We start from the raw sequence: 15,478 nt of genomic DNA on the forward strand, positions 1-15,478 counted from the left end.
TTCTGGAAGGAAGGGAGAAGGAGGAGGAGGAAGGTGATACGGGTAAGAAGGCTCTAAAGGGTGTGGGACCTGTATGTGGAAGGAAGACTTGCTACAGGTGAAAACATAGTGCTGAGGATGGAGAAAGCCTATAGTCTGCTCTCGAGGTCTGTGACCACTGACGCTAACTCACACCCCACGAGCTGCTGGTGAGGACAGAGCTTTGCAGGTGTATCTGGCTCAGATGGACTTCGGAAACCCTGTGTGAAGCAGGGCCAAACAGCTTCCCATGGGAGTCAGGGTTAGGACAGGTGCTGACCCCCAAGAGGCAGGAGCTGCCCCTTGGTCTGTCCAGCTCAAACCAAATCAGAATGTGGGTGATGCAAGAGAAAAACTACCTGATTTCTTTTTGGGGAGTTGTTGGGTAAAGGGTGGTTTTAATGTCACGATGACTGGAGGCAGTAGGAAGGGCTAAAGAAGAGCTGCTCATTACAGTTATTGCTCTTTTGCTACAGACACACAATGAAATTTGCCCATTACTCCCAGTAGGATATTTTTCCCCTTCTCTTTCCTTCCTCAACGAGAAGGTCCTTAAATTAATGTCATCTCAAGATATAAACACACTTTATTTTCCCAACACTTGATTAGGCATATAATTTCCACCACTTATATTTAACATTTAAGTTTAATCATGAAGTTGTTAACCATAAAAAAAACTATTAAATGAGTACAGTACATTCAAAAAAATTAGTTAAGTATTTCAGAATGAGCACTTAAAAAGAAAATTTATGCACAGAAACAATGGAGAATTACAATTAAGAGCTCTAGGGATCTGAGAGTGATCTGTCCAGCCATTACACAGTCATTTCAATTTAAATTAAAATTGCAACTATTTTCTAATCTACTAAAAATACGTAGTGTCACATTAAGAGTTTTAATGGAGCTTTCTCTAGGGAATGTAGCAAAGCTAGTTAGTAGCACATAAATAACTAAATATTGGAAACTGAACAAATTGTCTGCCAAAACCCTAATATGATAAAAACAAAAATGACAGTGGATTATTTCATTTTCTCTAACAAAGTGCAGCCCTTATATTAAACAAAAGGAACAGTTCACAGGGTGTCCAAATCTACATCATTTAACCAGGGCTGACTGACAAAAATAAGTAAATCTGCCATACATATTTTTCTAACCTGTCAAGTATCCATGTGAATGATGCTGCATACATTGTTCACAAGATACAACAGTGTTATTTACCAATGTGCGATTGTCCCTCCTACTCCTAGGACATGCAGAAGAAGTCACTGTGGTTTATGCAATATCTCTGATGTTGGGAAAATTAGCTTAGTCTCTAAGTTTTAAGCTTTTAGCTTAGTGTTTTCACTAAGCAAAACATGTTTTCAGAAACTTAGTTGCTTTGTTCAAGTCTACTTAAACACTAAGATCTGACCAAACAAAATATACCAATGTGCCTTCAGGTGAACCTGGATGGCTTTTGCAATTCAGAAGGTACTTGGAATCTGGGAGTGGCAACTGGGTCATTTGGGGTCGGCTATCCCAGCTGTGCCCCCTTCCAACTCCTTGTGCCCCCAGGACTGCTTAGAGCATGAGAAGTTGAAAGTCCTTGACTTAGGTTAAGCACTGCCTAGCAACAGGTAAAACATCTGTGTGTTCTCAACCTTATCCTCATCCTAAACCCAAAATATGGCACTGTAGCAGCTCCTGGGAACAAATTAAATCAATCTCAGCCCAAACCAGCATAATAACGAACATAAACTGAGTTCAGACTCTCAAAAGGTTGCTAGCCAAGGGAGAGAAGTTAGTACATACCAAGCATGCTTTCAAGACTGATACACATGATGTACAACCTGGCTGCCTGAAAACAAATCTTCAGGCCCTCTGTTCCTCTGTGCAGCCTTCCACAAGCTTGGCATGCAACCAGTGCTTCTCCTTATCCACATAGCTCCTTCATCTATTCATCTTTGGTTTTTTCTCTGAGTTCCACCTGAAGTCAGCTGAAATAGATTTCCAGCAATCTCAGTAAAAACAATTACTGACCAAGTAGCAGCAGTTTAGTTTAAAAAAAAAAAAAAGCACAAATTATTCTTGTTCTTGCACATTCACTGATTCCTATCACCAGATGGCATGCATTCACAGCAAGGAATATTAGCAAAAAAAGTCGACATGGTAGCCTATGAAGAGGCACCTTATTTCGCACATCAGCTTGTAAGACAATGTGAATTAAATCAGTGATTTTTACCTTAAAAGGAACGAAGAAGACATCTTAATTACTATTTGTGCGTTCATAACATCAGTTTTGTCACCACAGGGAGGAGATAGTTACACAGAATGTGCTTCTGAGCAGTGGCAGTTAGGGTGTTCCGGGATACTTCTGTAGTCTTTCCTGAATTTAAAACTCAAGGAGTGCAAAGGCAATTGAATGTTTCAGTTCTTCAGCCCTTGGGCTTCACGGTTGTGATTGGTGATTTAAAACATATAGCATGCTATTCATTAGTGAGACTGTTATCTTTATGCCTCCTTCAATCCGCCCTTCTACCCTTACTTCAGTTCTGATCAAGTTACAGACAGAAGCCAAATTCTTGGGAAGTTTGTATTGAAAAAAAAGAAAGCAAGGAAAACCAGAGCTCACACAATACTGCAGCACTCAAGATACACATCAGCTACAACCCTTGGCTGCTCCACCACTTGCCCCTGATTTACAACTGATATTTAGCAAACTCAAATTTCAGCATGCAGAAACCAAACAGGAGTGTCATGTTGCAGCTGGGAATACCAAAAGTATTTAAATGCTGATATGAAGCTTTAAGCACTAATTTAGTAGAACAATAGGTTAGCTGTGCTTTTGGCAACACAAACCTTTAATTCATGCGCCAGTCATACTCCACTTAGGAGATTTCCTATATGTGTGGGCATCACCATTTACACTTCAGTACTAGCAGTTAAGGAATGTCAAGAGCATAATTGTCTCCTCTAGCATAAGCACAGCCAAGAGTACCGCAGAACACTGCCTGTACCTTGACTGTATGTGTGTCCCCTCCTTGCTGTCTGGTCTAGCCCAGTGCTCACTGAAAGCATGCAGCACTCACACATGGGCCCCTCAGCACACCCCAGGCTTGTGTGTCCCCCTCAAAACCAACATGCAGTCTTTGCCCACCTGACACCCCTGCCCAGACCTAGGGCATCCTGCTTACCTGTTGGTCCAGCTTCACATTTCCTGGGGAATACCCACACTCAACATGGCTTGGGGGGGTGCAGACACTCTGCCCCACAGCCAGCACTGGACTGAAACTCCTGAGCATCACCCTATCAGCTGGCACCTTCCCATTGACTCCCCCCAATATCCCACACCCTCAGGATTCCAGTCTCACTAGCTGCAAAGTCCCAATTTGCTGCAGTTTTCCCAAAGCCCCTCCCCTCGCTGTGACTGACAGCATTTATTGTCTTTCTGTCACTGAACAGAATCACAGAATACATCAAGTTGAAGGAACTCACGAGGATCATCAAGTCTGACTCCCTTCTCCTTGCAGGACTGCCTGTCAGGTTTGCATCTCTATATTTTTTATTTCTGACTTTCCCCCTTTTCCTTACTATGCCATTTGACAAGGTCCTCAGTTACATAACCTTTCCAAAGTGAACGCGACCACGTTCCGCATCCCTTATCAATTAACATGACCGACCAACCCTGACTCTCATTACAACCTCTCAACCTCTGTCAGGTGGACTTGCGTCATTGTTCATGTTGTCCCTCTTTTCCTTCTAGTCCCTTCTGCATCTAAAAGGTTCTTGACCAGAAATGTTTCGAAGAGCAACAGTTTTCTCTTTGCTCTCCCTGCTTGCAAGTATTCCTACTTTTTCTTCAAAACCGCTAAAAATGTCCCTGTTCCTTTACCTGTCTAAAAAGCAGTAAACTGACAACTTGGCATTGGAAAAAAGCATTGAGGGACACTTCTATCTTGGTAGACACAAAAGACCTCCTCCAGTTCTGCAGTAATGGTCACAGGAAACAAGCAGACAGCTTTCATTACCAGCCGTATCTCATGTCTGTCAGTGCAAGTTTTCAGCAATGCTCAGCCCTCCACCCACCTAACCCTTGTGTGGATGTGCCTCAGGCTCTAGTTAATGGGCGATAACGTGGGCTGTACATGCAGCATGTGCCAGTTGCCTCCAGGTAGTTTAAGAAAAAGCTGCAGTACACTGTCAACTTGTCTAGGTATTACTGGATGTCTTTGCATACAGCAAGGCTTTAACATGTGTCTTCCCACTGCTGTTGCTTGGGTTTAGCCAGATGTGGTTGCTGCTGAAGCATAGCTAAAGGCAAAAATAAACAATCCACACAACAGACAGCACAAGCACATGCACCATTTTCTAAAGGTATTACCCCAACCCCCCCAGCCACCTCTTAGGTGTCCTTTCTTGTTCTGCATATTTCGAGTTTTATGTCTGGTGCTTAAATTCTGTTAAAGGTGTCACTGGATTCCTTGTAGACAGTCAGGGTTACAAATGCCTTCTCCATTCCCAACAGTTCAAAGGTGCTGTTGTTCTTCAGTGATCCTTATATCATCACGTTAACATGAGAGCATCAGAAAGTGCACAGGCTTATTAAGTGTCATTGAGGCTTTGTAATGAGATACGGCAACACTTTATATGAGATCACAGTTTAAATCCAAGCACTCTTGACTTCACATTTATTGAAGCCAGTCCTATTTTGTACAACACTGAGCATATAGTGTAACTCTGGAAACCACAGCTGTGACTTAGTTAATGATCTCAATAAATCCTACTTAAGCAGAGACAAGAGAATTATGCAAATTACTATTTCTGTGCCACATGCACTTGATAACTGAAGACATAGCACAAAAAGCTTCAGCACATAAACACCACTACTTTTTTAACCCAGATATGTGAAAAATATATGAGAGAGGGAACAGCTTACAGAATTTTGCTTCAGAAAAGTTGCAGTTGCAGAACATTAATTATGAACCTAATAAAGGAAACATACAGAAGGCATATGTAAAAAAAGGGATGGTTAAGACCGAAGAAATATGACAGATTTTTCAAATATAGCTGTGACCGTGACAAAGAATTACTTCTCTGAACAGACCTTTCCAAAACGTCATGATAAAAGCCTCTGCCACTCACACTTGGCAGCTAGATAAGATGTCTTCCATCAGCCTCTTGTAGACCCAGGCGTCACCTTTAAGCCGTTGTCGCCAAATACCCACTGCTTCAGTTTTATCGAGTTGACACACTTCTAACTCAAACTCCATTGTCACTCTACCAAAATCTGACCGTGTTCGACATTTCAGGGTATAACTGTAGAAAACAAAAAGGAAAACAGATTAATCATTGAACCATTTAATGTTTGTTTTGCAATGCAATTTTAAATTAATAAAACCACTTTACAAAAAATATCCCATTGCTACTGAGAATATTGGGAAACAACTCACAATTTAGTCAACTGAGAGCTTTGTGAATACTTTATTATCAGAGTACTATTGTTATCATTATGCCCAAGGACCAGGCGTTCAGCACCAATGTTCTACCCAGCCACAGGAACCCCTGCTAGCCACAGACACTCATCCCCAGAGCTGGAATGATGGAAAGTTCCCATGTTTTTCCTAAACAAGACCACTCTTATCTCTGGTTGTTACAGCTTAGCTGGTGTGAAAATAGGAAAATCTGAATGCACAGTTTGAAACATGACAACGGGAGAAGGTGCTGCTGTGCAATCCAACATCCTTCCAGATTCGGAGCTTGGGAATGCATCAGAGGCTGATGTATACTCTGATGTTTTACAATGCCCATCATTGAAATACTCAAGATCTTGAGAAAATGCATATTGAAAAGTGCCCACAATGTTTATTTCATGTGTTGGGTACTCAGGAAACAGACACTGAGTTTGATCAGAAGTAAGAACCAATCTAACCAATCAGTACCTTAGTCTAGCTAGTAAACCCTACAGATTAATCCACCAATGGTGTAGATTCTGCACAGCTTTTAAGCTATACTGATCTCTTGGCTAAAGGCTGATGTCTTTTAACTGCCAAGAATGAGGGTTAAAAAATTAGTAAGTTACTTCCCAAATTGTCCCATTTGGTCATGTGACTGTACCCAAGCAAACTTTTTGTATTTAAAATTTCGCATGAGACACAAGATTATGTGAATTTTTATCTCACTATTCTTGGTTGATAACTGTTGGTCAAAGAGATCTGCTAGAGCTCATTTAACATAGTTTTGCATTGTGTCAACAAGTTTTATCGCACACATTAATGTAGTGCTTTGTACACTTTCTATAAGATTATTTTACAGCGGTGTCAAGAAAGTAAGTTTAAATACTTCTCTTTATCAAAGATTGGAGTAACAACTATTTAGACAAATATAAGTTGGAGCCATCATATTTTACACTTACCCCTTCTGAACATATTCCACATGCTTCTTTGAAAGAACGGTGATTATTTCATTCAACAGTTGGTCTGGATTCAGTAGGTGAGTGACGGTAACATTGCAGTGTGCCTAAAAGTAGTCAGCTTGTTAAAACAATTAGAGGAATAAAAAAATAAAAATATCTCTCCTAAAACCGAAGACATTGCAAAATGTTTGCACAAAGAAAGTTTCAGAACAGCTAATCTTCATGACAAATGCTTCAACTTCCCAAAACCATCACCCTCCTGCGTGCCCTACAGTTGGGAGATGGCCTAGAGCTGAGATTGAGTGCTTCCGATATCAAGGAACAGGCACAGCACCATGCTGCTTTTCATGTAGAAAGAAAAAAGGTAACTTACTACTCAAAAATTTACTGTTATAAGTGAAGTATACTTTATATACATCACATCTAGTACTTCATATAGGAGCTTATGCACTAAGTGAACTCTTGAACAACTTGCGGACATCCGCAATAGATGTCCCAGCAGCCAGTCAACTGAAGGGACACATCACTGGCTTCTGCAGAACTGCTTATGCCTTGGTACACAACCTGCGTTCTTTCATGGTAATCACATTTTTCAAACATGTTGCCTACAGATTCAAGTACAAATTCCTCCTTGTATAGCTTCTGAAGTATATATGTTGCATTTGAGTGATGTATAACAGAATAGCTAGGTTTGGAAGGGACCTCTGTAAATCATTTAGTCCAACACCCCTGCCAAGGCAGGGTCACCCAGAGCAGGTGACAGAGGAATGCGTTCAGGTGAGTTTGGAATGTCTTCAGAAAGGGATACTCCACAACCTCCCAAGGCAGCCTGTTCAGTGCTCTGCCACCTTCACCTACTTGCAGAGTATAGCACCCTCCCCACACAGCCTGCCCATGCAAACTGCCACGCAAACTGCTGCACCACATCCCTTTGCTGCACCACATCCTGTTTGTCCACCTGTTCACTTGTGCTCCCTGGAGCTTTTAAATCTCCCTCGCTGCTTCTGGAAATGCCCCTCAACACCTGGTTGCCTGCTAAGGGCTTCTGGGTCCTGCCAGGGCTTGGAGCTGCTGCTTGGGTGTCCCTGAGCTCCGAAACCCTCCTGTACAGCTCGATCTGATGCTCACACCTGGACTTACCTCATTTGCCACTGCTGCTGCTTCACCAAATGATTGTCCTGTTCACTAAAATAGTATCATGCCAATGCCATGTGATGTGTATGCTACACAGCTAATATTAACCTCATAAGTAATTTCAGTAAGAATAAATTAATAATGAAATATTAAAGTGTTCTGTGCAACATACTGCCTGAAGAACTGCTTTTTCTATGGCTACCTAAAGGAGAAATAGCCAACCAGCTTGAATGCAGTGACATTGAAACCTAAACAATCTAAATTACAGGGACACTGTCAGAAACTCTCTCAAAAGGTGTAGTTATTTAGGCTCTAAGTGTAATTTCAGATTCCCTAGACACCTAAGGATGACCCTAGAATGGACATATTGCTTCTGGGCTACAGAAACCTAAGCCAGGAAGGTTAGCATTTTTCAGTGGGAGAGCTAGCAGTATTTCTTTACAAATAACATGAAAAACTGTCAGCTAGGGCTCTTTTAAAACCATTCTGCTTCCTTCACATTTGGTTTAGATGGGCTATAAGCAGCAGTGATGAAACTCCTACCTGGATCTGATGACTCGCCTGAGTGCAGACTAAAAGATGCCTCACTGTGAAAACTGGGACATTGTCTTGTTAACAACAATGCAGTAAGAGCACTCTACTGTAGAAAGCAGGCAAGACAAGTCACAGAAGCTTTCACAAGACCATTTCTGAAGCTATTGGATGTTTTCAATAATAACAATTATTGTAATATAATAATTAATATATAATTAATTTAGTCATAATACTTGTTCTCCTGTAAGACTTTCGCAGCAACCATACCTTACGTTTCCTTGGACAACTTCTAGTGCATCGTTTCTTCTTGCTTGGCGTAAGCATTGTGATCACTTTATCTAAGCCTCTTTCAAGACTTCCAAATATTTTGGCTTTTCTCTTCTTTTGGCTGCTATCCACGTGACCTAGGTTGAGATCTAATTCCACCGAGTGACATCTGTTACATGAACAAATCAATCAGTTATTTTTCTTTCAGTGTTAAAAAATTAAGTATTTTGGACATGTCACTAAAATACTACCACACATGCTAGAACAAAAAAATCAAATCCAGTGCTGTATATTATAGGAGTTTCTGTTCAAAAGTTTGAAAGGTTTAAATCCAGAGATGTATCAAACTGCAGTCCTCTGGAGAACTGGGACAGGAACTCACATTATGAAAAATAGGAATATATCCTAAAGATAATTGAGTTACATAGTTTTAAAACTTTTCTGTACAATCAGTGTTTTCTAGTGACTGTAGAAAGAGGTTTAAGGGAGGTTTTTACCAAGAGAATAGAAATTACTGCTTGCTGCTGTAACAAGACTTCCTAGGCAACACATGGATTAAGGCTGTCCTGCTCTAAATCAGGAGTGTACACAAATAACTGGACACTTACCTTCTTTCATGAAGAACCTCAGCTGCTGTGAATTCATCTGTGTTTGTCAGGTTTGTGGGTTTAATTGGGGTGACTGCAGTGAACTGGCTCTCTGAAAGAAAGCATCCAAGCCAAACAGGTATGTCTTTGCATAAAGGATTTTCTTTTCTTCAGCAACAATTTCTCATTATTAATAATTTATTTCAAAAATCAGATCCCTTTTCTATCTCAGGTCTGTATTTTCAAAATGATAAAATATGTTTTTCATACAACAACAGTACTACCTCTACTCTACAAATTAAAACTGCAACTGATTTCCCCAGGGCTCTGCAAGTCAAACCTTAAGAGTCAGCAATGCAGTTCAATATAAGGAATTTCAGGATCCGAATTGCTTTCTTGCTCTGCCACTGCTCCCACAATAAATACTGAGCAATCCACTGCATCAAATAGTTGTGTTCTTCACTGATCCATTTCCCTTATACAAAGGGTGTAAGTTTATATAGCCATGTTTAATACATGATGTAGATGTTACATAGCAGCCTAAAAAGTCAATGTCTGCAGAGCATGGTTTTGAATGTGCAGGAGAAAACACAAAGTGAAATAGTCATCAAATGAGTTGGCACAATTAAACCCAACTTCAATGTTCAAAGTTTCAGCTTTCTACAGAATTGCACCTGATCCCAGACAAAAAACTTCAAAATTTCCAATGAATACTTCCATTTTTCTGCTTCTAGGGAAGTATTAATACCTTTCCTGAATCAAAGATTTTTCAGTGCATCGAAGAATTAGCTTTCATTGTTTAATAATCAAAAATCTAAATAAATGAGCTAAAACAGTGTTTCTGCCTTTGCCATTTCAGAGAGTACCTATATTGCTTTTTAAACTTACTGTGATGTCAGACTTCACATTATCGCATACAATCTTAAGATAAACTCATGAAAGACTAGTCTTTTTATTGCAATTGCAATTGTTTAAACCCTTTACGAAGGATGACATTAAACAGCAGTAGGTCCAAGAGCCCTTATTCCTTGAATCAATCTGCAAGGACTTACTGTTCCTGAACAATATTCCTTAGCATCTGGAACAGATGACTCTCCTATTGCAAGGAGCACTTGGCATTTGAAGGACAGAGATAGCATTTACAGTATCAACACCAAAACTTCTATGGTAGTCATTGAAGGAAACAGTAATGTACATACAGGACATGTACGTGACTAGATAGGCTGAGGACTGAAATATGTGATAACTCAGAAAAGCTGACATAATGTAGACAGATTTCTGAGGTTTATTGCATAGCTGCAAGACCTATATGTTGTTAACAGAAGTATTTTCACTGCTACAATGGACTGTTCCTGTGAAAATGCTGATATGCAACTATGAAAATCCAAAAGTTAGGTTTCTCTTAGAAGCAGCAATAAAAGCAGATGACTAAAAGTGTACCTTTATTTTCACTTAAGGTAATCACAAAGGAAAACTGGAGTGTTGAGGAAATCGTGTTCTCAACCTTCACGGAAAAGCAGAACCAGGTGCAAGTTTTAGGAACACAGCACTTAGCTCCATGTTAGAATGTGTCAAAAGGCACGCATACGTGATACTGTGAGCAGTAATGACTCCTGTTATTAGCACAGAAGTAACATGCCCTGATGCACGGTTAAAACTCTTGCAGCACCCTACCAGATGTACTAGAAAAATCAAGATGGTGAATAGGACAAAAGAAGTCTTCCAGAAACAGATGTGTTGGATGCACAAGTATTGTGCTTATATTTGAATTCCAGTAATTCCCAAGCCACATATATGTTCTAAGCTGTCATTAGTTACATTCCATGTACCTTTGAAGGCAGGTGTGTGAGGGGGTACGGCTTGTTCCTGTGTCTCAATCTGACTCTTCGCAAAAGGAGTTTTTGGAGCAGGAAGTGCAAAGGGCATTTCATTTATTAAAGCTGACTCTGTCTCTACATTCTCTTTGTTTTTATGCTTCTTTGATGCCACTTTTTTTGTCACTGGAGTTGACAGTGTGAATTCCGTATCATCCAATTGAGCCTCAGGCTTTGAATGCTACAAAAGATGTAACAGAAAGAAAAGAGGCATCCTTTGCGGTATTCTGATCATATTCAGGAATGTTAGAGAAAAGGAAATTCTGAAGCAGGTTAAAAATATCATACAATGCTTGCCTATAGATCAAAATAGTTAGAAACTATTCAGTACTTCTGATTCCCTCTATAACTTGCTAATAAAGTTCTTGAGTAATTTGCCACTACTATATCTGCTCTTCTAAACTCTTTTGTTTGCCCATTTAAAACTGTTAGTGACCAACTCATTGAAACACAGCTAAGAATTTTCATTTGGCTTAATTGTAAAATTTTAATTGCTTCACTGGATTTTGTTGTTCAATACAGACAGGTTGCACTTCTTTGGAGACTTGTGCAGCTCTAGCCTAGCTCCGAGACCTTGTTCGCTTCACGTTATTTTTTCTACTCAGTTTTAAAATCTTCATTTACTCATTTTCTAGATGCTAATTTTATGCAAATTGGATGTCAAGTTATAAAAAAAATCAATCATGACCTACAGCTAGAGGAAGTCACAACATATGTTCAGCCTATATATTTAAAACACCTCATTACTTAGTTTGTGCCTTGTCTTGGCTAGGGTCCACCAAACATTTAAAAACACAATAATTTTTATGTTCAATGAGATCATTTTTTGATTAAGAATAGTTTATCAAACACCTGTTTTGTTCCATGAGTATTTAGAATAAATTCTTCTAAGGGAGATTCTTTAAACAGTGAAGCCGTATCTGAAAATTCCATAGATCCAAACGCGCATGGCATTTCACTGCAGTCTGGCATGTCTTCACACATCACAATGTTTTCAGACTGAAAAGAAAGATTCAGTTGAGATTCCACTGCATGCTTAGAAGTAGAATTTCATCAGAAAAGCACCATTAAAATCTAAATCTAATATCTTTCTAAGTTCCTAATAATGGAAGTTCCCATGATGGTGACCTAAGTTTCAATATCATCATTGTAGATTTGTCATTTGTATCAAAAGCAGATGTGAAACTATTCTCAAAGCCTCATTGCCAAGTCATCTTTCATTACCTGTGTCAAGAAGAGAAGCAACTCATAGAAATACCCACCTTTGAATTCAAGGCTTGGACTACAACCTCTTTTTACCAAAAATCCTAATAGTAAAAGAATAGAGCAAAATTTGAAAGGGGGCTGGATAAAGGTAAACACATATATCCAAAACCTACTTTTAACTAGCATTTGGAACCTTTCATCTGATGGGTAGCTCCCCAAAAAAGTTGTCATTTATTAAATCAAGGAATTGATAACTTCAGCCAAGATTGCTAACCGTCATGGCTCACACCACATACAATCAGATGCATATCAAGGTATCCTTAGTTTCCACCACCTTTTGTTATTTTCGGGAAACTCTTCCCGATGACTTGTTCCATAGTATTTCAGTGAAACCGCATACGGTCATTTGGTAGTCCTTGGTTGGAATGGATACCATTTTAGGAAGTTATGTCTGCTGGCAGGTAAGTTTCTGTTGGCCTATGATCAAGGATATCACAGTGAACAGATCTCTCATTGCTACTGGAATAGAGACAGAGCTCCCTGGTATACTGCCAGACCTACCATGATGATTTACTCAAAAGTCCTTACCAGAGGGCTGCTAACTACAGCCAAGAGTCTAGGAGCCTGATATTGCAGTTGAAATCACATTCCATTACAACATGAATGCCTGATTAGGACACCTGGGTTACTGTGTTCCAGATAAAATTCATGGCATGGTGAATTTTTTGCAATATCCTTCAACATTAAACTGCTTGAAATAAAGAAGTATTCCGTACAAGCTTGTGCCACCAAATTCAGAAATGCCTAAATTAAAGGTTCTGTTTGCTTGGTGGTTTTCACATCAGACCAGGTCCAGCTAGAGAGCTCTTCTAGGTAGATGTTTCAGCAAATTCAGTTGATATTCACCCACAGCATCTACACACAAGCAAGTTAAATGTGTCCTGAGTGCTGCTGGAGGATTAATGGATTGCTGTATTGTGCAGCAATTCCCCACCATCAACTGGGAAGGCGTAATGCATATGTTGGTTAGTAGCATTTGCCAGACCAATTTACCTAGGACATCACTAGAGATACAGTAACTTCACAGTATCAGCGCAACTGAACCTAGAGAACCTCCATTTAATCATTGGAGTGTAGAAGGCTAACCTACCATGATCATGGAAGTCACATTATGCATCCTGAGAAACACTTATGATTCATGATCTGTTACGCAGCTCTAGTAAGCCTACAATTCTCATCTCAAAGAAGCTGTATGGGTTAACTGAAAGGATTTAAATGCAACTGAATCAGATACATAAGAAAGTATTTCTCCTGAGTGCTTGCCTCTACAAAGAAAACAGCACATTCAAGCAGTTTCACACAGATGCCTCAGCTCAGGGGGGAATGGCTAATGGTAAGTCTGAGATTCCACTGAATGCTTCTCAGTTTGTCTAACAGACAAATATCACCAACAGCTCATATAGCCGCATATTATATACGACACTGCAAGCGATTTAGCAACTTTGGCCAATTTCTGAAGTGCCCTATGTGCACTTTGCTATCAAACTACAGGAATAGAAACTCCCTTAAGATATACAAAACTGCTTGAAAATCCCAGTCATCAGAAAAATAGCAGCAACATGTTTCCTTTACTCAAAATAAACCGAGTCTTCTCTAGGATTATGTTCCCAAAGGAAACAGATGAGGAAGGAGTGGCTCTCTGATCAACAGCTCACATAGTGCCCATGTCATCTCAAAGCAGGCTGCCCAGGTCACATGCCGTGATATTTCAGATTTTCCTTACTAAGCCATGTGAAATGCAACCCGAGGTACAAAAATATATATAGGGAAACATGGAGTGCAGTAAGAAGTTAGTCATCACAGAACAAGATCTGGAATGATCACACAGGCCAGACAACAGAGGATTAGGCCCATTAAGGTGAGCCAAGGAGGAATTCTGTGCAGCACTTGATACATTGTGTCCTGCCAGAGCTATTCCAATAAAGCCAACCCATAGAAGCATCCCAGCTGCTAAGTCGTGTTAATAAGACTCAACTGTTTAATGACAAAGACTTTGCCTGACTGCATACATGTTCTCTTAATGATATTTAGAGCACCAGCATGTTTCCTCAGGCAGAGCTTTGTCAATGCAGAGCAGGATTTTAACCAGGATGCTATCCTGCTGAACTCAAGCTTACCTTGAGGCCTGCCAACGGCATGGTTCTGGCATGCTGTGTTAGACATGGAAACCTTAAACACACACGCTTGCCGCGAGCCTTCTTGGATTGAAGCAAGAGGTATGTTGCTGACATCTGGTCATACTTCCACTGGCAAGACACAGAGAGAAAAAGAGTATTTTAATCTCCTCTTTGGAAACCGTGCAAATACAAGGCAAGCTCAGCCTTCTGAAAATTTCTGCGTCTCTGCAAGTTTGTCCACCTGATGTGCAACCCTAATGTTGGATCACAGTGTAATTTCAGACTTCAGGTGATTCACTTTATGTGTCTGAGATCATGAAACAGGCACTACGGAGGTTCTTTGCAAGTTAGTTTGCAGTTCATGTGCTAGCATGGAAACTAATGCTGGGATCAGGATCTATCTACTGGAGTGAATGGCAAATCTAGTAATTGGGTTTATCCAATATTTTAACCAGAGATTTGATTTTTTTGAAGTCCCTCCTGCCCATTCTTCCCCTACAAACAGCACCAACTTTTTGCAGGATTTTCAGCAACTCTGCTTGTGTCAGGAACACAAGCACCATGTTTGATGGTTTGCATCATATACAGTTAGTTTGAATTAGTTATAAGGGATTAGAAGTCCTTCAGTAAAGGACTATGCAAATATCACAAAGCTATTTGGAAGGACTTTTCCCCATGTAGACGGATTTTTCTGATCATTTGCTGTAACTGAAAAACAAGGAGCATCAACTCCACAAATCTATCGTATCACACACAGTTTAAAAGTCTGCTTCCGCTACAGTTACATGGGAAACCCAACTGTTAAAAAAAAAACCAAGCAACTATTGTCACTGCTAACAATTACAAAGAAGCAAAAAATTAAATTTTAAGGAAGAATTTTCAGATTCAGGTAAAAGCTGGAGTATGCATCATACTTTAAGTCTCTTCTACAGCTTGCAATGTTATTGTTAACCTTTGCACAATTCTTCTAGAAGTAGTCAGTTCAACTTTTGTCAGTTGTAGTCAAAAGTGACTCGCTACTTTTAAAAATCTGTGAATAGTAACTCCAAAAAAATACATATTTTGTAGTCTACCTTGGTGTTGCTCTGATATTTTTCTCCTTTTTTCTTCACCTGCTACTTATTGAACTATTTCAAAGCAAAGAGCTAACCCAACAAATGGCATCTGTTGTTCAACTATAAATTTCTGTAAATCTACTTTAACTTCCAGAGATTCAGAAGGATTTTACCATAGTGGGAAATAACAGTAAGATTTAGGAAACATCATGAGCACAATTAAATGATAAAAAGA

The 15,478-nt window shown here is 39.7% G+C and overlaps 1 protein-coding gene across 7 annotated transcripts in view; it reads right to left on the reverse strand.

Moving 5' to 3' along the window:
• Positions 1 to 632: 632 nt before the first annotated feature.
• Positions 633 to 15,478, reverse strand: part of MELK (maternal embryonic leucine zipper kinase) — a 28,925-nt gene continuing 14,079 nt past the window's right edge. For 2 of the 7 annotated variants that reach the window (XM_032675319.1, XM_032675318.1), the window contains 7 exons: positions 14,189 to 14,317; positions 11,658 to 11,804; positions 10,761 to 10,986; positions 8,953 to 9,043; positions 8,345 to 8,516; positions 6,410 to 6,513; positions 633 to 5,313 (listed from right to left, as the gene is read on the reverse strand). In XM_032675319.1, the coding sequence (XP_032531210.1) occupies positions 5,136 to 5,313; positions 6,410 to 6,513; positions 8,345 to 8,516; positions 8,953 to 9,043; positions 10,761 to 10,986; positions 11,658 to 11,804; positions 14,189 to 14,317 (1,047 nt within the window). In that variant the 3' untranslated portion in view covers positions 633 to 5,135. The remainder of the gene's footprint in view (positions 5,314 to 6,409; positions 6,514 to 8,344; positions 8,517 to 8,952; positions 9,044 to 10,760; positions 10,987 to 11,657; positions 11,805 to 14,188; positions 14,318 to 15,478) is intronic. The other 5 variants (XM_032675316.1, XM_032675315.1, XM_032675317.1 and 2 more) reach the window with 5 other exon arrangements.

Source organism: Chiroxiphia lanceolata, chromosome Z (genome assembly GCF_009829145.1).
Source record: "Chiroxiphia lanceolata isolate bChiLan1 chromosome Z, bChiLan1.pri, whole genome shotgun sequence".
NCBI classification, from domain to species: Eukaryota; Metazoa; Chordata; class Aves; order Passeriformes; family Pipridae; genus Chiroxiphia; species Chiroxiphia lanceolata.